The sequence below is a fragment of the Pyrgilauda ruficollis genome, unplaced genomic scaffold, assembly GCF_017590135.1.
Source record: "Pyrgilauda ruficollis isolate IOZ18807 unplaced genomic scaffold, ASM1759013v1 scaffold104, whole genome shotgun sequence".
Classification (NCBI taxonomy): Eukaryota; Metazoa; Chordata; class Aves; order Passeriformes; family Passeridae; genus Pyrgilauda; species Pyrgilauda ruficollis.
The window spans coordinates 1,756,269-1,781,541 of record NW_024508545.1 but is presented as its reverse complement, the minus strand read 5'-3'; the positions used below and the strand labels follow the sequence as shown (position 1 = coordinate 1,781,541).

General features: G+C 43.1%; 1 protein-coding gene across 5 annotated transcripts in view; it reads left to right on the top strand.

Moving 5' to 3' along the window:
* Positions 1-1,300: 1,300 nt before the first annotated feature.
* The window catches only part of EPG5 (ectopic P-granules autophagy protein 5 homolog), a 58,318-nt gene continuing 34,345 nt past the window's right edge, over positions 1,301-25,273 (top strand). For 4 of the 5 annotated variants that reach the window (XR_005955336.1, XR_005955337.1, XM_041469688.1 and 1 more), the window contains exons 1-16: positions 1,301-1,404; positions 5,031-5,948; positions 8,342-8,585; positions 9,446-9,582; positions 10,140-10,247; positions 11,211-11,284; positions 12,971-13,079; positions 13,389-13,503; positions 14,003-14,153; positions 15,089-15,244; positions 15,598-15,755; positions 19,230-19,384; positions 19,943-20,083; positions 20,289-20,453; positions 21,635-21,757; positions 23,583-23,842. Coding sequence is in view for 3 of the 5 variants with exons in the window: in XM_041469688.1 (XP_041325622.1) it covers positions 1,357-1,404; positions 5,031-5,948; positions 8,342-8,585; positions 9,446-9,582; positions 10,140-10,247; positions 11,211-11,284; positions 12,971-13,079; positions 13,389-13,503; positions 14,003-14,153; positions 15,089-15,244; positions 15,598-15,755; positions 19,230-19,384; positions 19,943-20,083; positions 20,289-20,453; positions 21,635-21,757; positions 23,583-23,842 (3,062 nt within the window). In the remaining 2 variants the exon portion in view is untranslated. The remainder of the gene's footprint in view (positions 1,405-5,030; positions 5,949-8,341; positions 8,586-9,445; positions 9,583-10,139; positions 10,248-11,210; positions 11,285-12,970; positions 13,080-13,388; positions 13,504-14,002; positions 14,154-15,088; positions 15,245-15,597; positions 15,756-19,229; positions 19,385-19,942; positions 20,084-20,288; positions 20,454-21,634; positions 21,758-23,582; positions 23,843-25,273) is intronic. The other variant, XM_041469678.1, reaches the window with a different exon arrangement.

The window sequence follows — 25,273 nt, the reverse complement described above, 5'->3', positions numbered from 1 at the left end:
GCCTGTGGGGTCCCCACAGGTCTGTGTGTCCCCATGGATGCTCTTGTGTGTCCCCATGGATGCTCTGTCAGTTCCCATGGATGCTCTGTGGGTCCCTGAGGATGCTCTGTCAGTTCCCATGGATGCTCTGTCAGTTCCCATGGATGCTCTGTGTGTCCCCATGGATGCTCTGTCAGTTCCCATGGATGCTCTGTGTGTTCTCATGGATGCTATGTCAGTTCCCATGGATGCTCTGTGTGTTCTCATGGATGCTCTGTGTGATCTCATGGATGCTCTGTGTGTCTCCATGGATGCTCTGTCAGTTCCCATGGATGCTCTGTGTGTTCTCATGGATGCTCTGTGTGTCCCCATGGATGCTCTGTGTGTCTCCATGGATGCTCTGTGTGTCCCCATGGATGCTCTGTGCGTCTCCATGGATGCTCTGTGTGTCTCCATGGATGCTCTGTGTGTCTCCATGGATGCTCTGTCAGTTCCCATGGATGCTCTTATGGGTCCCCATGGATGCTCTGTGTGTCCCCATGGATGGCCTGTGGGTCCCTATGGATGCTTTCTGTCCCCATGCATGCTTTGTGTGACCCCATACCCATGCTCTAAGTGTCTCCATGGATGGTGTCAGTGTCCCCACAGAGTGTCTGTGTGTCCCTGTAAATGCCTGTGTGTCCCCATAGAGTGTCTGTTTGTCCCCATGAGTGTCTGTCTGTCCCTATGCAGTGTCTGTCCATCCCCATGAGTGTCTGTCTGTCCCGAAGCTGTGTCTGTGTGTCTGTCTGTCCCCCTGTCTGTCCCTATGCAGTGTCTGTCTGTCCCCCTGTCTGTCTGTCTCTATGCAGTGTCTGTCTGTCCCCATGAGTGTCTGTCTGTCCCTAAGCTGTGTCTGTGTGTCTGTCTGTCCCCCTGTCTGTCCCTATGCAGTGTCTGTCTGTCTGTCCCATTGCAGTGTCTGTCTGTCCCCCTGAGTGTCTGTCTGTCCCTATGCAGTGTCTGTGTGTCTGTCTGTCCCCCTGTCTGTCCCTATGCAGTGTCTGTCTGTCTGTCCTATTGCAGTGTCTGTCTGTCCCCATGAGTGTCTGTCTGTCCCTATGCAGCGTCTGTGTGTCTGTGTGTCTGTCTGTCCCCATGAGTGTCTGTCCGTCGCCCCGACGCCCCCGATCCCTCATCCCCGCAGCCCGCCCCGCCCCACCCCGCCCTCGCGGCCGCGGCCCCGCCCCACCACAACCGCGCTCTATGATTGGTCGGTGTCGTGGGGGGCGTGCCCCACCGCCCATCTCTCTCCGCGATTGGCCGGCGCGGCGGGGGCGTGTCCCGCCGCCCGTCCCTGCGCGGCCCGGTGCCGCCTCAGCGCGGGGCAGCGGGGCCATGGCCGAGGCCGTGCGACCCCCGCGCCGCGCCCGCTCCCGCCCCAAGGTACCGGCAGCGAGGGGGGCTCGGGGCGACCTCCGCGGCCGCTGGGGCGGGGGAGCGACCCGCGGGTGGGGGTGGCCGCGCCAGGCCGTGTTTACATCCGTGTTTGTGCGGCCTCTAATGGTGGAGGGTGGAGAGCGGGGGAGCGTGTGTGGGTGAGTTCTGCTGCAGGAACAGTTAAAGCACACAATCCTGAATTTTTTTTTTTTTTGTTTTTTTCTGTTTCGTAAAAAGATTTCTGCTGTCCTGCACTCCGTATCCTTGGGTTTGTAGTGTTTGCCAGGCGTGTGAGGGTTGTGACAGGCCTTGTGCTGTAGCAGGATGTAAACAAGGTTTTTATTATCTTGTGGTACGGCCTCCTCGGGGGTGCTGTGTCCTGTGGGGAGCTGCGGGGATGTGCAGCGGTGGAGCTTACCGCATTTACAGTGTTTTACCGTACTGTGGGGAGACAGTCCTGCAGACAGCGCTGGGGCTGTTCCCCTGCACAAGAGAAGGCTCCAGGGACACCTCAGAGCCCCTGCCAGGGCCTCCAGGGGCTCCAGGAGAGCTGCACAGGGACTGGGGACAAGGCCTGCAGGGACAGCACACAGGCAATGGCTGCCACTGCCACAGGGCAGGCACAGATTTTGGCATCTTGGGCAGGAATTGCTGGCTGGCAGGGTGGGCAGGCCCTGGCACAGGGTGCCCAGAGCAGCTGTGGCTGCCCCTGATCCCTGGCAGTGCCCAAGGCCAGGCTGGATGGGGCTTGGAGCAGCCTGGGACAGTGGAGGTGTCCCTGCCCATGGCATGGGGTGGAATAAGGTGGTCTTTAAGTTCCTGTCTAACCCAAATAATTCTGTGATTCTGTGATACTCCATCTTGTCTGCATTTGCCTTTGAAATGCTGAGAACATGATGCTGTGTGTAACTCATGATAGTGCTGCTTCTTCATAAGCGGGTGCTGCAGTTTTTAAGTATCACTGTTTCTAGGTTTTTATCCTATTTTGAGTGTGTGCCTTGTTCATGATGTTAGTACTGACAGCTTTCTGAAGGCTTTATTTTCTTTATGCAGAGTGTTTATGGAAATGATCTGAACTACCTGACATAGTGGAAATGTTTTCCTTGGTTTCTTGACCTCTTTCTTGTTGTCCCTATGGACAACCATACAGAGCAAGGACATTGAAGTCACAACTGTCAAAGCTCTTTGAAAACACTGAATTAATTGACCAGTGTTCTGTAAAACCAGGGTTAAATCTAAGTGTCAAGTGTGGGTGTGCTTCCTGAATGGAAGGCAAGTAAAGATTGCAGGGAAAAGCAATCCCAGAAGAATTACTGTGTCGCTGTTTTGGTTTTGATTCAACCCCCTGGCGTGTGCAAGGCAGTCAGACCTTCAGACTGCTGCCTAAGAGAATTGGTTCCCTGCCGGAAGGTGGTGAGTCATGGATGACACTGCTGTTTCATTAGGGACATGTGTGTGGTGACTCCACTCTTCAGCCATCCCTTCCAGGTGAAATTCACTGTGAAACAATTCACTGCAGGTGTCACATGTGAGAACCCTGAGTTCTCCAGTGCTGCACGTGACCCATTTTGGGTATTTCTGTTGCTATTATTGTGCTCACCTCTGTTAATACCCGGTCGTGCTTGAGGATGCAGTTTGCAGGTCACTCACATTAAGGACTTTTCCATTCCCATGCCGCAGAAAAAGCTGTAATGTAATCCTTTGAAAAGCTGGAATTCTTGTGAGCTGAGGGAAAGGCTGGCTCAGCTGCAGAGCTGCCGAGTGGTGGAATGGAGCCCAGGGCTTTCTGACAATAGTAGCCCCAAAGTTAAACTTGTGCAGCACCAGCAGCATCAGGCACGGGGCAAGGCTAATGAGCAGGTGCCATTTTCCCATCCCTGGGAGTGTTCCAGGCCAGGTTGGACAGGGCTTGGAGTGACCTGGTCTAGTGGAAGTGTCCCTGCCTATGGAAAGGGTTGGAATGAGATGGTCTTTAAGGTCCCTTCCAGCCCAAACCATTCTGGGGTTCTTTGATGTGTTAAGCAGAATTTTCCTCTGTGTTAGTTCAGAACTTGATTTCTCTCATTGTTTTTCAGATGAAATCTCTTTTAACGATTATGCCATTTATTTTGCCTGGGAAAGTGAGAACCGAAAGGCGCATCATAAATTTTAAAAACAGCTGTGTCTGGGAGGGATGCAGGCTGATACTGAGAGATAAAGGGAGTTTATTCTGTATGAGGACTGCAAGAGGAAACGTTGGAGAAAGAGATTGTACAGGGGAGAGGACCAGGATGTGTTTGTGAAGTGTGTGGATCGATACACTGTATAAACATGATTTAGTGATACAGTATCCTGTGGAAATTATTGACTTTGAGGTAATTGTCAGGAGATGCTTATTATGACAAGTCCTGGCTTAAAGAATTGCACTGATGTATTTTTAGCCTCTCACCTGCAGCTTTAGCTAGTGAGTCAGAGCTGTTTGGTGATCAGAAGTGTTTACAGGTTTTAATACACCAGAAAACAGTATGAAAGCCAAGCCAGAGTAATTCCTTTTTTTGGTAAAGGACCTGTGACCATATGTTCAGAGTAAAATTAGTCTTGAGATCAAGGTGAGCTAATGCCTTGATTTGAGCTGTTGTCATTTATGCTTTTTCTTAAGGCAAAAACATTCAGATGTTTAGTAAAAATAAATGTGATACGGTAAGCAAGGTTCCAAAACTGTCATCTTTTTCCTATTATTATTTCCCCAAATTAAAAGCTTGTACTCATTTCACCTGTGTTCATTGTTACATTATCTGGGTCATCCAAAACTGGAGCACTGTGTCCTAATCCTCATTTTTGCTCCTAATACAGTGCTAGGTCTACACAATTTACACTTTGCCAATTTTTTGTTTTACAAGTTGGCAAATGATTTACAGATTATCAAAATCTTAGTTAATTTCCTATGCTGTGCTTTTGGGAAAGAAGCTAATCTACACCTTAGAACACCCTAGGTTTATGGGAATTATTTAGCCTCAAACTAATTGTAATTTTAAATTGATTTACAGTTTTTATTGCACTAAGTTTTTCTATGTCTCCAGTGTGTATTGCCCGCTAAAATAGGTATTTCAGTAATTGTTTAGATGTTACTATGATTTTAGAGTACAGCTAAGGGTTACATTCCAGACTTGCTTTGTTCTGAAATTACTGTTTTGAAAATATTTTTCCAGTCACTAAAATATTCTGTAAAACTTAAGATGGATCACAGAATAACTTTTTTTTTTTTTTTTTCTTTGTCAATAGGTGAAATTGAGTAACTCTTCTTAGGTGTCAGGGACCTGTTATGTTGATTATTTTTTGTGTTGATGAAACAGTCTGTCCTGTGATATTTATAGATTTATGCTTAGAAGTGTTGAAGCCTTGTGCAAGAGCACAAAACCACACACTGGTAGACAGTCTTCAGAGGGCAGTTAAAGAACAGAGATTTGTTTGGTATATTTGTTTTTATATTTAATAAATAAATAATAATAATTAAATTTATGAAAATTAGTATGTTTGAAAGGGCTTTTAGAGTCATAACGCTGACAAATACTATTTTTGGTGTTGGTGGGATTTGGGATGCAAGATGAAGAGATTCATTTGGCAGTGACACTGTTAATTTTTTGTTTTCTTAGGAAAAAAAGAAGAAAAGTAGTGAGGAGCCCCAGGTACAGGAGCCTGATGATGTTTTCCTGCCTCCTGTGCCAGAAGGGTCTTCTCAAGCTGGGAGAGTGCAAGTGGAACATCCTGGAGAATTCACAGAAATTCAGCTCAGAGATGAAGCAGACAATAGGAGAACTATAAATGATGTGTCTGACATCCCCCAAAGTAGTTTATCTCCAGCAAATGAAGGGGCTCTGGCAGTGACTCTGGAGCCTCCCAAAGATGCAGAAGAGGTCAAAGCTGATCCTTCCCAGGAGGAATGTGTGGAGAATATTGAGAAGAGCAAGCTGGACAAACCTCAGAGCCCTGTGGAGGCCGTTGCTAGTGGATCTAGAAATTCTGATTTATTGAGCAGTGCCTTTCAGTCCAGTGCTGCTCCCCCTCTGTCAGTGATGGGCTTTGTACAGGGCAGAAGAGCTGAAAGCAGACAAGACTTCAGAGATCCTCTCTCCTGCTCTTCAGAGAAACTTTCTCTCAGCTCCTCACAGCACTCTGAGAAATCCAAAGCGCGTGTTCCGCGGCCGGTTTATCCAGACCTGTCCTTGGAGCTGTCCTACGAGAAGCCCACCATCATGGCAGTGAAGCCCCTGCTGCACCACGAGAGGCTGTACCCAGAGCTCCCCTCGGAGCCAGAGCTGGTGCCGTTCACCAGGGAGCAGCTGAAGATCTTTGAGCCCTGCTCGTGGCTGGAGAACGTTGACTCCTATGCCGAGGAATTTGAGAGTGTGGCTCACCAGGACAGGCACGAGTTCTACGAGCTGCTCCTCAACTACATGCGCTGCAGGAAGCAACTGCTGTTGGCTGAGGCGGAGCTGCAGGCCATGACAACAGACTGCCAAAATGTGAAGGGGAGATTATGGACTTTCAAGGAACAGCAGAAAACTGTGCAGGTGCTGTTGCTGAAGCTACTTTTGAACCCAGACTATTTGGAAATCAACTTTACTTGCCAGGTTTATCATAGTTAAGGTGTTTTGTTGTAAAAGAATCACAGAATGTGATTCTTTTACAACAAAAGGGTTGGAGGGGACTTTAAAAGTATCTAAGCCCAACGCTGCTTTCTCAGAATAACTTTTTTTTTTTTTTTTTTCTTTGTCAATAGGTGAAATTGAGTAACTCTTCTTAGGTGTCAGGGACCTGTTATGTTGATTATTTTTTGTGTTGATGAAACAGTCTGTCCTGTGATATTTATAGATTTATGCTTAGAAGTGTTGAAGCCTTGTGCAAGAGCACAAAACCACACACTGGTAGACAGTCTTCAGAGGGCAGTTAAAGAACAGAGATTTGTTTGGTATATTTGTTTTTATATTTAATAACCAACGCTGCTTTCTATGGGCAGGGACACCTCCCACTAGATCAGGTTGTTCAAGGCCTTATCCAGCCTGACTTTGAGCACTGCCAGGACTAGGGGAACATTCCTGGGCAGCCTGTGCCAGTGTCTCACCACACTCAAAGTCAAGATTTTTTTTCCTAATATTTAACGTAAATGTCCCCTTGTTTCAGTTTAGTCCCTTTAGTCCTTGTCCTGTACAGTCCTGATGAAGAATCCCAGTCCAGTTTTCCTGTAGGCCCCTTCCAGATACTGAAAGGTGCTGTGAGGTCTCTGCACTCCTCCAGGCTGGAATTTCTCACCCTGTCTTCATAGGGAGGGTGCTCCAGTCCTCTTACCAACTTCTTTGCTTCCTCTAGACTTCCTCTGGTTTTAACAGGTTCATGTCCAGAGATTGTTGCCTTTGCTTTTTGTCTCTCCACTGACCCCCAGTACTTCAGAATATCATCCTCTTGAGACTTAAGACAGTTTGTTGTTTGATTTTTAACCTCTGTGTGCAGGGCAGTGGGGTATATGTTGTTGATGTCTTTTGGGGTCAGAAAGGATGAGCTGTGTACACCCGTTTCTGTCTGTGGTGTCAGGTGAAGTTTCACAGCACTCCAAGCAGACCTGGGGGACAGTGGTGGAGTGACTGTAGCAGGGGTGTCCCATCTGGCCTGCTGCCAACTGTAGGGACAGTTTCCATTGATGTCATTCCTGCTGCAGGGAGCTCGAGTTGTGCTCAGGAGCAGCCCCATAGCTCAGCTCATATTAGTGCCATCCACCTGGAGTAACTTGTTGCATAAGTGTAGCTGTGGTTTTTCTTGCCTCCAGAATGGGCATGGTACTCTGTAACATTTTTGTCTGGAAACCACAAGGGTTTATGGAGTTCTTTGGGGCACTCATCAGAAAAGTTTTCCCCCAGACTCCTGTGACACTTGCCTTAGGAGCTCAGCATTACAGTGGGAGTGAATGTAGTCGTTCTGATGCTGTTTATAGCCCACACATCATCAAAATTGTCCAAAGATGCTGAACACCTATGCATATGCAGATTTTACTCTTTCTGTGAGTGCAGTTCATCAGAGCTGAGGAACTGAGCACATCTGAATTCTTTCCTTTTTCTTCGGGAATAACACCGAGCCTCACTGTATTCTAAGGTTTGCAGTGATCATTTTCTGTACCAAAAGCAATTTTGGCTTCACTCTTTCATCTTCTGAGGTCCTCATAGAGTTGTGTAAGATTGCTACTTGCTTTATTTCATCCAAATTCACTATATATTTATTGTGTGTACAGAATAATTGTTGTCTTTATACCAATTTAAAATTCTTACTCTACTAATTTAGGAAACACAGGGATGCTTTCAAGGTAAGCTTTCACAGTGATGGTTCTTAGGAATGTTTCCTGATTGCATAAAAGATTAACAGGAATGTTATTTATTGTAGGAATAGCAAGAATGTTATTTATTGTATTTTTCTTGTGCTGAAGAAGTAGAGATGAGGCAGAGGAAAACATTTTAAACATGCAGTAGGGAATTGCTGCAAATTATTAGTCCTGGGAGTTTGGGAAATATTTATCTTGTTCCAGTGAATGTTTCAGCTTTAAAATAGCAGGTCCAAATATATATGGAAATCTGTAAACTAAGAAGCAGGTGCACTCACTGGGAGTGAGACACCTGGTTTTGTTTACATCTCTCAGTGCTGCAGAAGCTGCAACTTCTGGCTGTTTCCAAACCTGAGTTACTGAGGGTTTATGAAATGTTTTTTCTTCAGAAGTCAAGGATATGAATCTTTAGTGATTGGTACCTCTAAAAAGCACATAGGATATTGCCAAATATTTGTCTTTTCCATTTATGAAATCTCCCCTTTTATGAAAGCCTTGAAATCTGTTTAAGAGAGGGTTATATCATGATTGATTTCAGTTAGGGTGACCCAACAAAATGTCAGAACTACTGACATAAAATATTTGCTCTCTTTTCAGGGTGTGTGTGCAGATCAGTGCAAGGTGACAGGCCACCACCGCTACCAGACAGTGGAGCTGAACGAGAGCGTGCTGGGGGAGCTGAAGAAGCTCTTTGAGGCCAAAGCAGAGCACGTGCACCAGACCCTGGCACTGCACTCCTACACTTCGGTGCTGTCTCGCTTGCAAGTGGAGTCCTATGTTTACAGGCTGCTCAGCAGCTCGTCCCTGCTGAGATCTGTGGCCCTGCAGCAGCAGGAACAAGGTGTGTTTGTTTGCTGGTCTGGGCAGTTCCCAGTCCTGGTCAGGGTGCCCAGCACCTTGTGTGGCTGCAGTTTCAGGCTCTTGTGGTGGAATTTGTGTACCAGAGTGTTTCTCCTCTTTTTTACAAAAAACTGTTGGTCTTATGTAGGGATCAGTGAAACTTTTTTCTTACAGGAAAATGTCCAATTCCCTTAACTTTTCACCTGGGCAGTAAAAGCTGAATGCAGGAGTGACTTCTGCTGTCTGGGCTACAGGCTGACACTGACACTGATTACTGTACAGAAACACTGTGTGGATGGGACACCCAAATTCCCAATGTTTTGTTGTCCAAGACAATATCTAATACAGTTCTTTTTCCCAATTCTAAAATGAGCTGGATATTTTTCCTTCTTTACTTCCTCTTGGGAGGCTGTTTAAAATCTTAAGCTCTTAGGATTTAGAATTATCTTTTTGATTTTCATACTGAGTGTTTTGTTTGAGTTCGTGCCAATATAATCTTCTAGCTAAAGTATTTCTTCTCCTCCTGGCCCTGATATTTTTCTGTCTTACTGCTTCTCCCTTTGCATTCCACCTCCCAGACAGTTTATGTGTGTGGTAAATGGTGGTTCTTGCAAAGCTGGTGTTGAGGGAAGGCCTTTTGTGAGAGCAACCATGGTATATTCTTCTTCTAATTAGTGTCCAGAGCTTAATTATAAGATTAAACAAAGTACTCCAAGTATTCTCTTCTGACAGAGTTAGCAGGCAGCTGTGTTGAAATATTTTGGTGTGTGCAGATAGAGAGGGTAGTTTTATATCCCCAAACCCATTGCTCATGGTGCTACTTCTTGTCAAAGCTTCATTAATTCTGTTTTTAATTTACAGTTTCAAAGCAGTCAGAAAATCTGTCTTCAGACTTGAGCCACTTGAAGGAATGTATCAGTGTCCTTTTCAGCTTCACTCGCAGGGTTATTGAAGATCCTCAGTTTCACAGTGACCTTCTCATGTGGCTGCAGAGACTGGTGAGGGAGTAGACATGGAATATCTGATCCAACACACAGGATGAATTCAGGAATAATTTCTGGAAGTGTTACTGTTTTGCTTCCTGTCTCGTGGGCAATGTGTTTTTTGGTGGGGTTTGTTCCACTTGAGGAACAGAATCTCTGAGCAGATCTTTAGAATTGGTTCCCTTGTCTGATAAAGTCAGGCAGCATTAGTGAGGACTGGCACGGGAGCAGCCAATACTACTCACAGTGAACTTAATAATACTCATTGTGCTTTTACTTATTTTGAAACTAGAGCTGTTCAAACTTGCCATGTTGGAGAAACCTTTGTTCTTGCCAATTTCTAAATAAATTAGATTTTAATGCAGTTGTAGAAAAAATAGTTACTTTACACCAAAAAAATGGTTTGTGGCTCATAAGGCAAGCAAACAGATTTTAAATATTTTTCTCCTCTAACATGCTCTGAAAATTCAGGTTTGTTAGGGTGAGAGATGAACATTATTACTCTAGTTAGCACGACTGTAAGGAAATGAACTTCAAAACCATTTACTTGATTTCAATATACTTCCCTCTAGGTGTCTGTGCTGCAGAGAATTGGCTGCCCAGGTGACCATCTCTTCCTCTTCAACCACATCCTTCGGTGTCCAGCTGGCATCAGCGAGTGGGCTTGTCCATTCATTCAGGTGTGAATGTTTAATTCTTTACTGTCAGCAGGTTGGAGAGGGAGTGGCATGATGGGTAGGAGAGTGTCTTGTGTCTGCTTAATCCCTCATGACCCACACTGCCTTTCCTGATGTGTGGAATCATGGTGGCACTGAGGGGTTTGTCAGGGAATATGTTTTTCCACGTTAGGCCAACCATGTCCAGGGTGACAGGGGAACACACTTCACTCTTGACTGGAGAGTTTCCCTGAAAGGGAGTCAAGGCTTTATGCACAAGGTTTTGGGAGCGTTCTCCAACACTCCCCAGTAGACTTGAAGCAGCAGCTGTATATAAAAAGTGAGATTGGAGTCAGCTCTGAGCTGTTCAAGGGATCAGGAGGAACAGATCTTTTTATATCCTATACATTGAAGTGGGACTGGTTTCCATGGAAAGTTCAGGGACAAGGGATTCACTTTGTCTAGGTCAGAGAGAGTGTGAATGTATGTGCAGAGGTACCAGGGTGTTCTTCCAAAGAACATATTTTCTCTTCTAAGAGGAGAAAAGATTGGAAATCTAGTCAGAGGAAAATTACACTAACAGGAAAGGCAAACAATGCAATAGAAGTATAGACTAGAATAAATTAGTTTGGGAAAGACCCTTAATGTCATTGAGTTGAATTAACCTAATGTGGTAGGATTTTATCTTCCCCTGTGCTCAGTGTCTGAATTACCCCCTGGTGCCCAGACCTCCATGTGGCACAGGTTTTTTTTGTGGAGCTTTTGATCTGGGTTTTTCCCCTCCCGCCCTCCTTTAATTTTTCTAAGTAATTCTTTTGGACAAGTCACAATATTTTGCCATAGCAATACTTTGTCCAGAGTGGTGCTGTCTTTTATGGATTCTTCGAAGTCTTAACAAAAAGCTAGTGAGAAATGTAAATTTTTCTGCTAAGAATAACTTGCTCTTTGCTTATTTACATTTACTTAGATTTTTGCATTTAATTTCAGATCAAAGTCTTGGGTAACCCATCAGGTGTCTTTCATTTCATGCAATCTCTTGCCTTGCTTATGTCTCCTGTCAAGTAAGTATGAACATGATTTTATAAGTATGTTCTGATTATTTAAGAGTAGAAGACACAACATACAATATGCTTGTAAAACTCTGAAAGTTCATGGCAGGCAAAGTCATAAAAGTGGGCACAAATAGATTCACAGTTTAATTCAAGCTCTTTTTACTCATTCATTTTAAAATTCAGCCTTGGCAGTACCTCCTTGTGCTGTACACAGTATGATGCAGCTTTCTTTCAGCTGTGAAATAGCTTGTGAAGACTGACAAACCCACACATTTTGTTACTGTGGCTTCTGAAATATCACTCGCTTTGCAGCATGGCCTGTTTTTTGTACTGTCTCTGCAGTAGAATCCCCCAAGTAAAGGTGTTGGGATGTTGTACACACTGATTGGATGTCTTGATATGTTTTTCATCCTTTTTTAAAAAAAAATTTAAAATCTAGTAGGGCTGTGGTGCTTGGAGAAGGTAGTTAATGAAATCCACCAGGAGTGAAAGCAGTTATATTCTCCAGATAAAATACATAACTTGCCTCTCCTTCTGCCCAAATTTTGAGGTCAAAGAATCAAACTGCTGGTATTTAGAGTTGTCACTGTGATCTTGATAGCTTGGGTCTGAGTTAAGTGGGAGTCCTGTCGTTGAAAGCTGTTATTTTAAAGGGTTTCATTTTTACATTTAATTTCTAGAACTACCTGGGAAAACCAGTGTATCCTGTGGGAATGTGTGTTGCCAGTGCATTTTGACACTTGTGTTTGGAACAAGGGCCAACTTTAAGTGCTGCTCTAAATGCTGATACCAGAACTCAGAGCCTCCACAGGGTCTGCTCTTTCTGGTAGAGGAGCTGAGGCTTATCTGTTACAGCTCCTGCATGTCACAAACCAGGTTATCCTAGGGTCTCTTGCAATCACAGGATTGTTTTGGTTGGAAAACACCTTTAAGGTTGTCGAGTCCAACCCTTACCCAGAACCACTGTGTCCACTTCTGAACTATGTCCTCTGGTGCCACAGCCACAAACCTTCTGAGCACTTCCAGAGATGTTGACTCCTCCACTGCCCTAAACAATCTGTTGCAGTACCTGACCAAGTTTCCATGAAAAAATTTTCCCTAATATCTAATCCAAACCTCCTCTAGTGCAGCTTGAGGCTTTTTATGGAGCTGTCACTTGGAACTTGGGAGCAGAGTCCAGCCCTCCCCGGCTGTCCCAGGGGGGACAATGCACTGCTGTCAGGAGCTGTGCAGAGCCACAAGGTCCCCCCTGAGCCTCCTTTTCTCCAGGCTCAGCCCCTTCCCAGATCCCTCAGCCCCTCCTGGGGCTCCAGCCCCTTCCCAGCCCCGTTCCCTGCCCTGGACACGCTCCAGCCCCTCAGTCTCTCTTGTCCTGAGGGCCCAGAGCTGTCCCAGCCCTGGAGGTGCCTCAGCAGGGCCAGCACAGGGACGGGCCCTGCCCTGGGGCTGTGTCACACCTGGCTGGGACAGCCCAGGGGCCATCGGCCTCTTGTCCCCCTGGCACCCTGGGCTCGTGTCCAGTTACTGGCACCAGCACCCCCAGGACCTTCCCTGCCAGGCATCTTTCTGCTTTACTTGCTGATTTCTTCCTCTTGCATCTGGATTTTTTAACATCTTCCCTTAACTGAAAGATTGCTGAATTCAGAATTTTTAGTTTTCTAATTTTTTTACACTTTATTTTTCACTTTAAACCAGAAATCGTGTGGACTTCATGTGCCATATGAAACCAAGTGAAAGGAAAAGTTCCTCTTCTTCTGGGAAGGAATCGGGGAACTGGACTCTGGTAGATGAAGGAGGAGAAGAGGTGCAGCAGATGACTTTTTTTGTTTTTCTTTGTTTTATCCTTTATGCTTTTGTTCAAGATCACTGATCTTTGTGAAATGGGTGGAGAAAATTTGACTTGTTAAGTTAAAAAGCATGATTTGAATTTGCTTCTATTTTAGTCTCATTTAATATCTGTGGTATAACTGCAGAGTGGAGCTTCCAGTAGTATTACCAGAGAGAATTCAAATATTTCAGTTACTCCTAACAAAACTGTGATTACTTCAGTAGTGAAGCCCTTTACTATTGGTTTTACTGTAGAGCTACTGAAAATACCTGTATTTGTCTATAGGATGAGGATCCTGAAACAAGTTGGATTCTGCTCTTGGAAGATGACTTGATTGCTCTGTTGTCACAGTTCCCATTTCATGAGCTCTTTCAGCAGTTCCTTGGGTTTACATCTGAAGGTAAATTAGTTGCTAGAGAGTTACTCTTCATTTTGCTTATGCTGATTATATTAATGACTGCCACTGCCAAGAGTGCTACTGTATTATGAAACTCTCTGAGAAAAATATTAATGAACCTGTGCAGCAGCTTGCAGGCTAAAGAGATGAGATGGAAGTGTATGCCATGTATATGGGATAAATTAAAACCTCATAGCAATATGCAAAACATTAGAGTCTTTTCCCATAGTTTGGGTTTGGTTGTCACTTAACTCCCAAAAGTGCTTTCAGAACTACTTTTCTTCCTCACCTCTTAGTTGTAATTGCTTGCCAGAGGTCTTACTACCTGCTTAGTTTATTTTCACTCTCATACTTAGCAGGTATTTATTGTTCATTTCATAAACAAAGCATACATTCCAGTTCACAGTATGGTAAATTGTTGCTTTGAGTGCTTGTTAAGTTACTTAAAAATCCAGAATTCACGCTCTTTTTTTTGACTCTTATTTTTGTGTCTCTATCTTAGGTGCTTATTTTCCTGAAAAAACATCTCCCCAGAAGATGATGAAGATTTTTGCCTTTGCAAACTCCTTAGTGGAACTTCTGTCCGTGGGATTAGAAACATTTAACAGAGCACGGTACCGACAGTTCGTGAAGAGAATTGGTCAGCTCATCAAGTAAGAGATTTTTTTTCTCTGTGGTGTGATTGAATCTGTTTTTTACATACATTAGATATTCAGAGCTGCTAAAAAATCCCCAGAACCAACCATCAAACAACGAAAAAAATCTAACCCCCACCCAAACACTTCTCAAATTGGTTTTGCTCTGACGTTTGGTCAGTTCAGAATTAGCCAGTCTGGGAATCTGAAATGGGGAATTGCAAAATCTAAATGCTGTGGGTGCAGAGGAGCCAGGTGAGCTGTGGAACACCAGGCTGACTTACATTAGTGATGTTGTAAGTCTTGTCTTGGGTATTCACTGAAACCCAGCAAAAAGGAATTCCTTGAATTTCCCCTGTCTATAACTGATGTTACTGCTTTATTTCCTTTGTTACCCAGAATTGTTTTTAGTTTGCTCCCTGCAAACTGTCCTATTGTTGCAGTAAGTAAATGTAATTGAAGCCTATAAATTATGCCCTTTATTTTTAAATCTCTAGCATTCACTCTGTATGGTTTCTACAAGTGTATTCTCAAGGGGGAATACAGTCAAATCAGAAACAAAATCCATCTTTTGCTTTGTGCTATGGAGGTAGTAACTTTTGCAGTATAATTATTATTCCTTTATGATGGAATGATAGTACATAAATGATAGTACATAAGCTTTCTTTATGTACTTTCATTTCATCCTGTACAGTTACCTTAAGGCTCCAAAGGTTACACACAAACTAATTTGTTCTAACAGAATATTGTGCCTTGTGAGCTTGCAAAACCAAGGAAAGAAAACACAGAAATTTGACTGATACAATTTATATGGAAACCTCTGGAACCCAAAAGGCAAAATGCTGGACATGTCTCTTGTGGCTAGACTCTAATGTGGTTGCACTTGTCTGTGTTTTCCTGTGGTGGTGACATACTTAATGATCCTTCTTTGGCTTGTTTGCTCTGCTGTGTAGGATGACACTGTGTCATGTGAGTGACCACTGGGCCCAGTATGTTAGTGGCAATAAACAATATGGATCAGTAGAACACCCCTACTCTGTGGAAAAATTGCAACTGGAGTTTGATGAGCTGTTTTTTAGAGCTGTTCTACATGTTCTGAAGGCAAAAAGGTGGGTAATCTCTTCACTGGCTTAGTTCTGGAGGAGTTGAATACTTGAAACTGGGATTTGGAGTAGCTTTAAATACTTAATGGTTTAAACAAGACTGAAATAAATAGGATTTTTCAGTGCATTTGTAGCATCAGGGTGGGGAGGAATTAGGCCATGAATTATAGCACCTCACAGAAGCTCTGAAGTCTTGGTTAGTTCACAATGAGGTTGGCTCAGAATCTGAGGTGCTAATACACATCCTCACATTCCTAATTCTGTTGTATAGCAGAGGTGTGGGCCAGAGATGTCTCCTTTCCAAATGCTGGGATTTACCAGGGTGGAACTGTTCCTAAGTGCCTCCTCAAATCCAACAGGTTGGGAGTCTGGCTGTTCATGTCTGAGATGCCTTATGGGACCTTGTCCAGCAGCATGCTTTGGAGACTCTTCTTTGTCATGCATTGTGCTGAGAACGAGCACCTGGAGCAGCTCTGCTCTACTCTTCAACCTGCTGACTACAAGCGAAGACTCAAAGGTAAAATTCCCCCATACAGATCCAATTCTAATCCATTCAGCTGCTGCTGCATCAGCTGTGGGTTAACTCTTTGAAGGTTGCATTGTTGCATGCACCCTTGGCAGCATGACTGGTCCGGTGGCTGCTGAAATATCTTGGGCAGTTCATGGTTTCCAGTACCTGTTTGCCCAGAATGTCATTGAACAGCAACTGATAGACTTACTGTCCTAGTTTTCTCTATGGCTGCCTCAGAGCTGCAAGAGTGGCATGCAGGAGGTACCTCTTGTGTATTCTTGTATGACTTCTCATCTTGACCTTCAACAGTATTTGGAGAGTGAGGTTTAAATCCTAAAGTACAGACTTCTGCATCACTTAGGGTTGGTGTGGCAGGGTTTTTTTTTTTTTTTTTTTTTTTTTTTTTTTTTTTTTTTTTTGTGACTGGTTGACTGTTGAGCTGCTGGTAGTTGTATAAATAATGTATTTTTAGAGTCCTCCTTTTTTTCCCACTAAGCTTGCTCATTTTGGCTTTAGTAACTCACATTGTGCGAGACTGCTCATCATCCCCAACTATGTTTCCTTTATCTCAAGACTTCTTTCTATGCATTTTTTGTCCTCAGTGGCATGCTTTATTTTTAAGTCCTCTTGACTTTTGTCCCATGTTGATCTCCACAGTGAACGTGGTGTCTTCAGCTATAGCAGAACTATTTAGAGGCTAGCTGGAATGCTAGTTTCCTTCTGCTGCTGCATTCATGGGTAATATTTCAGGACTTGATTGACAGGGGGCCAGGTAAACAAACAGTTTACTGCTCCCTACTTTACAGCTTTGCTGTCTTCAGGAAGAGCAGATCTCATTTTTGTCAGTTTTACTTCTCAGCTGGCTGGTATCCCAGGTAGCTGTTACTCCATCTGCCCAGTCTTGATGGAGAAGCAGGAGGAAGTGATGATTCTGAGAGGTTACTGAGTATCCTGACTCTGTGCAATCTCAGGTGACATTTAAGGTGATTTCCCAGAAAGGGAGAGAGATTCCAAGATTGTAGTTGTGTGCACTTGATGAGGTGCTGATCTGATAAGCACTTGCCAGCCAAAACAGTAACTGTTACACTGTTTCAGTAGAACATCTTTATTTTTGGTTTTGTAGAAAATTTTTATTGCATCTGTTATGGATTGCAGTAACAAACACATTTTTTTAAAATACAATTATCTTTTTCAGGCATTGTTTTGCTTCTAGCCAACTTTTATGTTCCAAAGTCCCTGGTATGCTGATTCAGGATTTCTTTATCCTCTTCATTCTCCTCAGTGTGTTCAGTCAGCATAATACTGTTTTCCACCAGTGTCTAGACCTAGACAGGGAATATCAACAGTTCTTCCAGTGAAATCCATCTAATCTTCTGAAATATTTTCTTTCAATGGACTCTTAACAAATTAATGCTTAATTTCCTGTAATTCCTACCCTGGAAGATCGTGACATTAACATTCTCTTGGGAGAGAACCTTTCTTAGTGATTTCCTCTCCCAAATTAAGCATGAGAAAAGGGTGGTGAATCTACAGGTGGAAGCAAGCCTTGGTAACTGATGGAAGCTTTGGGCATCAAATCCGTAGGGGTGGGAGTAATGCCTTTTTGTGATTACCTAAAAACAGAGGCCAGACAAAATTAAGGGAATAAAAAGCAGTTATATTTATTATTACCTGAAGGGCCTTCAGGTACATTTAGGTCAGACAAAGCTCCCCCAGGGCTGCACCCAAAATGGATGGCGGGTCATGGGTTTTCATATTTTTATAAGTTTGGTCCATTTGCTTATTGAGGTTTAATCTTCCAATTACAGCTTCAGGTAATGAAGGCATTTATCCCAAGTTTGTTCTCCCCCAGTTCACTTTTGTTTACATTTCTCAGGGTCTGAGGCAGTAAGGTTGATTCCCATATTTCCTTGATTCCCAGGATTAGAGAGGAATTGTTTTGTCGGACGAAAATGGGAAAGCACTAGCTAACTGTATATGGAGTTTAGAGCTATACACTAAAGAATTGCAGTGTTACAAATATATGAAAAATATAAAAGCTAAATTCCTAAGGCATCAGGAGCATAGTTGCTATTCTAGTGAGTGGCATCCCTGCCCATGGCAGGGATTTTAAACTAGATAATATTTAATATCCCTTTAAATCAAGGCTACTATGATTTTATTTGTGGTCACAGTTTCTTTGCTGCCAATATCAAGGTTTGAGAAGTCAGTGATTTTTAGGGAGTCCTGAACTTGTATTGTAGTGTGATTAGAGGAAAGGAATAGGGTCAAGTACCAAGTGGATGGTGAAGATGTTGTTTCTCTACTATGAGAGGACAGGATTTAGGTGGAGTCTCTCTGCTTCCCTTACTCCTTGTCCCCATCTTCAGTCCCAGGCTATGGCTTGGTGTGGGTTTGAGGTCAGTGTGGAGCCCACAGCTGACCCTTTCTCCTCACTGTCACCCTGCTGTGCCTTTAGGTACAATAATGATGTTGTCATTTTTAGTGTCCTTCTGCATCATGTTTAAAAAAAAAAAACTGAAGTACAGGGGGAAACAGAGTTGTCTGTAACTTCAGCATTAAGGATAAAAAATAGCATTAGGAAATGGAGGTGAATGGATGAGGGCACCCTCTGTTTGCCTGCTGTATCTATCAGCAGTGTGGTTTCTCTTGCTGTTTGGAAGAAGCTGTTTTCCTAAATTGCACAATCCTCTAGCATGCTGTTCCACGAGCTGTTCTGTCCTGACCTTCTCAGGTTGGAGTAGAGTTGCAAAATTCTTGAAAGGCCTTAAAATAGAATGTAACCTTAGTGCAAGTGTTTGATCACAAGCACGCTGAGCACATGCGTGCCCAGGTTAGGTAGCTGAGTGCACAATGGATGCTTTTTCTGTATATTCAGCTGCTATGATAAAATCACTGTAAACAGTGTTTGTTGGCATGTTGTGGTTCACAGAAGGCAGGTCACTCTTCAGTACTTTTTACAGCTCAAATGCTGCTTTCAGTGCTTGTTTTGCTACACAGACTCTCTTTAAAAAGTTATTTGGAAGAAATAAAAAAAACCCACCACTTTAACGCCCTGTACAGGTTCCTTTGTATCATTACCTTCCTATTGTCCCACACCCTGAGGAATGGAATGTTTATTTGCTTCTAGTAATATCTCTTTTGGGTTTAAAGAGGAAACCTGCCTTGAATTTGAGTGAAAGCATATCTTAGTCTTCCTGCTTGTGCAGGTTCAGTTCTCTGTTTTCAGAGATAGATTCCAAAGAAATGTTTTTTCTTGTATTGTATTTGGGAAGCTCAAACTGGCCTTTCTGTATAGCTCTTGGTCGTAATCAAGACCTGAAGCTAGATACTTGAAGAATTTTAATTTGTAGTTGGCATGGAATGATCTCCACAGATGACTTCTCTGGGATTTTGAGTGAATAACTATATAAATGCTGCTGATGAGTTTCATATTGCACTTTTATCATGTTTCTTTCACTTGACTTTTTTTTTTTTTAGATCCAGAGCACCTTGCACAGTTTGAAAAGTATCTCCAGTCAATGAACTGCTCAGAAGAAATTTGTCTGCTCACCACATTTGCTCAGATGGCACAAACCAAACGGGCTGACATTGATGAGGATTTTATCAAAATCGTTGTTTTGGAGATATACGAGGTGAGTAATGTTCCTGATCCATTCAGGAAAAGAAGGAAAATGCTCTTTTTATTTGTAACAGTGGAAGGTGTGAAACTTTCATGGCTTCTGTAGTTTGTTCTTCCATGGAATAAAAAAAGTGCTACTTTTTAAAAAAGCACTGAATTAAAATTGCCTGAAGGACTTGTTTTTTCTGGGAAAAAGAACAGCTTTTCTGTAAGCGAAGCCAGAATGAAACAAATAAATAAAAATATATTTGTTTTGTTTTATTTTTCTCATGCAGGCCTAACTTGTAGCTCTGTAATTCTTTATGTGGTGTTTTTTCCATTGTTTTTGGTGGGATTTTTTTTTAGTGCCTGTGGTTGTGTTGTTCCTGTGTTTAGTTTTGGACAGATTTTTTTTGGCACTGTGACACAGAACTTTCCTGTTCTTTTAGGGCAATCAGTTTCACTTTTCATATGGGCGTTTCTCAGCTTTGTCTGCAATGACCAAGAGCAATTTGTTTTCCAAAAGACATTTTATTTCCATGTTGGTCAAGGTCAGCCAGAAGCAGTAACTTCTCCCTGCTCATCTTCTCAGGTTTCCTATGTTAGTCTTTCCACAAGAGAGACATTTTCCAAGGTTGGTCGGGAACTCTTGGGAGCCATTGCCAGCATCCACACACAGATTATTTCTGTACTGCTGGATCGGATTAGAGAGACCATTGAGAAGGTGGGGATGGTAAGTGCTGACATCTATAATTTAGATAATTTAAATCAGACATGCAGTTAAACTTAGAGGCCATACCAGGTTGTCATGAGTAGATGTGTTAAAGAGCTGTCTGTGGGCTTTTTGGTCATACCTGCCTTTCACATTGCAGGGCACAATGCTGATTACTGTTGTGTGCTGAGTTCTGATTTGCACTTTCTGCTCTCTTTCCTCAAAGGTTTCTTTATATCTGTTTAAAGAACTGCCCCTGTACCTGTGGAAGCCTTCTTCATCCGAGATAGCCCTGATCCGTGACTGGTTGTTAAATTACAGCCTGACAGCAGTGGAGAATAAACTGGCTTGCATTATCTTGGAAGGGCTGAACTGGGGATTTGGTGAGCAGGTATTGAAAACAGGAGCCTTGAACCTCCTCACTTTTTCAGAGGAAAATTTTAACTCAACCTGGGAGTAGATCAGAATTTGTAAACAGTTAATTGCATGCTTTTATATTATTGGGTTGTACACCTAGTGGCACAAAATGGGAATTTCATAATAATTTTGCAGCACTCTGCCTGAGGATTTGCTTGTGCTGTTTTCTTACAGTGCTGCAGCTGAGTTTAAAAGAGATACTTAAGCAGGGATTTTGTCCTTCTCTAAACGAGGAAATAGCTGACAGGACAATTTTTTATGAGTCACATGATTAAAATATTTTTGGCTGCAGAAATAGAGGATTCTTCCAAAAAATGTGTAGGAGACTGGTGTGACTGTAGTTTGCGTGTAGGTATGTTTTTCACAGTGCAAGAAAAGTAATGATTGAAATGAGACGTTTCAAAACTCTGAGCATCATTTAAATGATGGTGAATTATTCCATAATATTGTGTTGCTCCAGGAGCTCCATGAGTTCAGGATATAATTGAGGTTGTTTCAGAGAAAAACAGAAATAGATTGGTGGAATAATGTCACCTGTGTTCAGTGATTCAGTTCAGCATTGCATTCTGTGCATTTGGTCATGCTGAACTCTTCCCTTTGCTGTGCTGATGATTGTACATTAATATTGACTCACTTTTTTCTCCCTCTTTCTTGTAGACATGTAAATAAAAATGAATGTTAGGGAAAATTAACAGAAGTCTTTGCTGTGCAATGGGAATGCCATGTCTGTACCCTTTGATGTGGGGAAAAGTGGCTCTTGAATATGCAATTGGTAGAGGAATTGCTGTGTTTTCGTACAAAAAACATGGTGATGGGATTTGGTTTTGTTTTTAAAGGGAAGAGTTCAAGTGTCTGTATTATCTAATTTAAAACGGCATCTATGGATTTTTGGATTAATTATCATATGTTCATAAAATGCACATGGAAAGTGAATATTATGATGCTTTTTAAAAAAATAGTCTAGTTGTTAGGCTTTGTATTTCCCAGTGTGAGCCTAGTACTCTTTCACTGGGCAAGATTTTTGCCTTGATACTGCAATAATTAATTTGAACAGTCAGAAAAAGACGAGGATTTATTTCTCTGTGGTGCAGCTGAGTGTACAGCTGTAGAGACTCTTAAATGACTCAAGGTTTTGTGTTCTGACACTGTTTTTAGCAGAATACTCTTCACCTGGATCCAGCTGTCCATTCTGAAGTTGCACTGATGGTCCTGGAAGCGTATCAGAAATACCTCTCCCAAAAACCATATGCTGGGCTGCTTTCTGAAAGCATAAAACAGGTATCCTTTCTTGTTACTTAAATGGAATAACTTATGGATGGCTATAAATGGGAAAAGCTGCAGGGCAGGACCTTGTCTTCACTTTTTTTTTCCTTCTGTTTAAAGCTGTTCTTTGTCCAACTGCAATTTTGTAACATACCAACACTCAGTGTGTCTGCACCCACGGCTATTTGAAAATATTGCTAGGCTTCTGTTGAGCATCTATGTGAGAATCACAGAATCATAGAATGGTTTGGATAGAAGGGACTAAAAAGATCATCCAGTGCCACCCCCTGCCTTGTGCAGGGACACCTTCCACTGTCCCAGGTTGCTCCAAACCCTGTCCAACCTGGCCTTGGACACTTCCAGGGATGCAGGTGCAGCCACAGCTGCCCTGGGCACCCTGTGCCAGGGCCTACCCACTTCACAGGAAAGAATTTCTTCCTAGGATCTGATCTGAATCTACTCTCTCTCAGTTTGAAGCTGTTCCCCCTTGTCCTGTCACTCCATGCTCTTAACAATCTCTCTCCATCTTTCTTGAAATAGACATTTTAATTTTGACCCACTTGTGAATAGGTTTATGAATAGTCACAAACTGCTCCTCCTTTACTCACGCAGAGGTAGACAGTACTTGTGTAAAATAGGAAGGCTGTTTTTCATTACTGGTGAGCATAGGAGAACTCACTCCAGCTCTTATGTTATTTGAAGACTCAAATGATAATCCCTTCTGGAGCTTTTTAGCAGTGGGCAGTGTTATGTGACCTGAACACACCACATTTATTAAATTGATTTTACAGCACACTGGACTCAGGAAGGGATAGCTCCAAGTTACAGAATGCAAATGAAAGGATAGAAAGATCAAAGTTAAAAAATCCTGGTGTTGTATATTCAGTCCAAGATGCTTTTATTTATTTATTCAGAGGTTTTAACATTGTGCTGGGCTTTGTCTTCTCAGTATTTTTATGGTGTTTTGTCCTCCTCTGTATTTTTCCCCCCAGCCTTTTCATCCCATACTCTGTCTGAATGTTCCTTGTCTCTGCTCTGTTCTGACTTGCTCCTCTGCATTACTTACCCATGGTTTGTTGTCTTGTGCCAGCCAGATGAGTTCTCTTTTTTAAGTCTATGTCATAATTGCCACTTATGCTGGTGAATCTGTCTTGACTTGCATGAGCCTATAACTAGAATTTGAGAGAAAATAGTGCTCAGGTTCCTGTACCCCTACTCAGAGAGGATGAAGTATATGCATTGCCCTCCAGCTCTGCAATTTACACTGCTCTGTCAGAACACGTACATTTTTTTTTCCCAGAGATGTATAATTCCTTGTGATTAGACATGGTCTTTGTGACAGTGAACACATACACACGTGACTCTGCTGTCCACATACAGGCTTTTTTATAGGGAGGGCCTGCCAGGTTTTAGGCTTTTCATTGACAGATAGTATTTTTGCATGGATTTTTCTGTTTCACTAGCACTCTTAAATGTTTTAAACGTTATTGAAGATTGTGTCTGATTTTTTTTTTTCAGTATTAAAATTAAAGTTTAGTTTAAGGTCATTATATAGCTTTGGAAAATTTAAGCAGACAATGTAAGTTGATAGCCTTTACTTAAAGGGATGGGGGAAGGAGAGGGAGGTAGAAATCGAGGCCATAGGAAGATAGTGATTAGATAAACTGCATAGTATGTCTAAAAAATAACTGCTGTTGGTCTAATCCTAGGAGGTTTGGCTTAGAAGAGACCCCAAAGATCACCCAGTTCCCCTTCCAAGGACCAAATCCCAGTCCAGTGCCACACGTGCTGTGTCATGGCTGTGCTTCCTCTCACTCCTGCTCCTGCTGCTCTGTTCCAGGTCTCCTACCTGGCCAGCATCGTTCGCTATGGAGAAACACCAGAGACTTCCTTCAATCAGTGGGCGTGGAGCTTGGTTCTGAGGCTGAAGCTGCACAGGAATGACCGTGGGGTGCAGCAGAGCGGGCTGGCTGTCCCCGCGTGCGACAGCGCGCTGGACACGGCCGAGTCGGTCACGCTGCACCCCCTGCTCAAGGCTGTGAAGGCAAACGTCCCCATCGGCTGCTACCTGGCACTGGCAATGACCACCCTGGGACACAGGTGAGGGCTTTTTGGGTGTTTACCTTGGGTGGATGGCCCCAGAGGCTGAGCAGCCTCCCTAATGCTCTGCTGATGGTTGTTAACAGCTTTGTGCCTGTTTAAAGAGTAAAGGGCTTGTGATGCAAGGGATCGAGCAGCTTGTCATCTCTCTTATGAGGAGAAGCTGAGCCTGGGCAGTCTGGAGAAGACCAAAAGGGGATCTCATTAATGCAGATAAACATCTCAGAGGCAGGTGTCCAGAGGATGGTGCTGGACTCTTTTCAGCAAGTAATGGCTGCAACTAAAACACAAGCAGTTTCACCTCAACATGGGGAAGAACTTCATTATGCTGAGGATAGCAGAGCTGCCCATGGAGTTCATGGATTCTCCCTTTCTGGAGACATTTCAATCCCATGTGGACTCGTTCCTTTGTCTCCTGCTGTGGGTGACCCTGCCTTGGAGGACTTTTGGACTGGATAATCTCAAGGTCTTTTCCAACCCCACCTTTCTGTGATTCTCTAATTGTAGTTTCACAGAATCCCAGAATCATTTAGGTTGGGAAAGACCTCCAAGGTTATCAAATCCAACCTGTGACTAATCCCCACCTTGTCACCCAGCCCAGAACACTGAGTGCCATGTCATTCCTTGATCACCTCCAGGGATGGGGAGTCCAGCTGTCCCTGGACAGCCTGTTCCAGTGCTTAACTTCCTTTTTGGGAAGAAATTATTCCTGAATTAATTCAAACAACATGCTATTTCCTTTATTTTGCTAGTAGTACTTTTTTGCCTTCTGCATTTTATGGTCCAGTCATAAGAAATAGTACTGAAGCTGAGGGTTAACAGTAATTTCTCTGGACAGGAGTAGCTTTGAACCACACTTACTGAAAGGGTTGTTCTAGAGGTAATTTCTTTTATTAGGGCATTTAGCACTGCATTCAGAAAATAGCGAGGAGAAAAAACCTGCTCCTCTGGGAATGGTAAATAAAGAGCATTAAAAGAGCAGTGAACCTCTTAGCCATGACTGTGTTCCAACACAGTCTTTTCCAGTGCATTTAGCTGGTTTGTAGGTAAGGCTTTTGGACATAATCAAATGTTCTTGTTTGATGTACAGAGCCACACAAAATTTGATCAGTTCTCACCAGAACTGTTTTCCCTGAGTCTGTGATCCCTTTGGTTATGTGCTGTGCTATTCAAGAGTTTCATTAATTTGTTTTCTACATATAATATTATGTTACTCTTTTAAGGAAAGATTATCTGGCCTTTCTTCTCCTTCCCCAAGGAAGCCATTGCTTCATGATAAGATTATGCAATAGATACTTTAAAGCACTGGAGTAGTTTGAGACTGATACTAAGATATTTTGGGTTGAGAGTGGAAGTTTTTCTGTAACTTTGAGCATGAAATAGAAAACCAAAGAACCTCTTCAGTTTGTTCCCCTGCACCTTCTCTGTTTG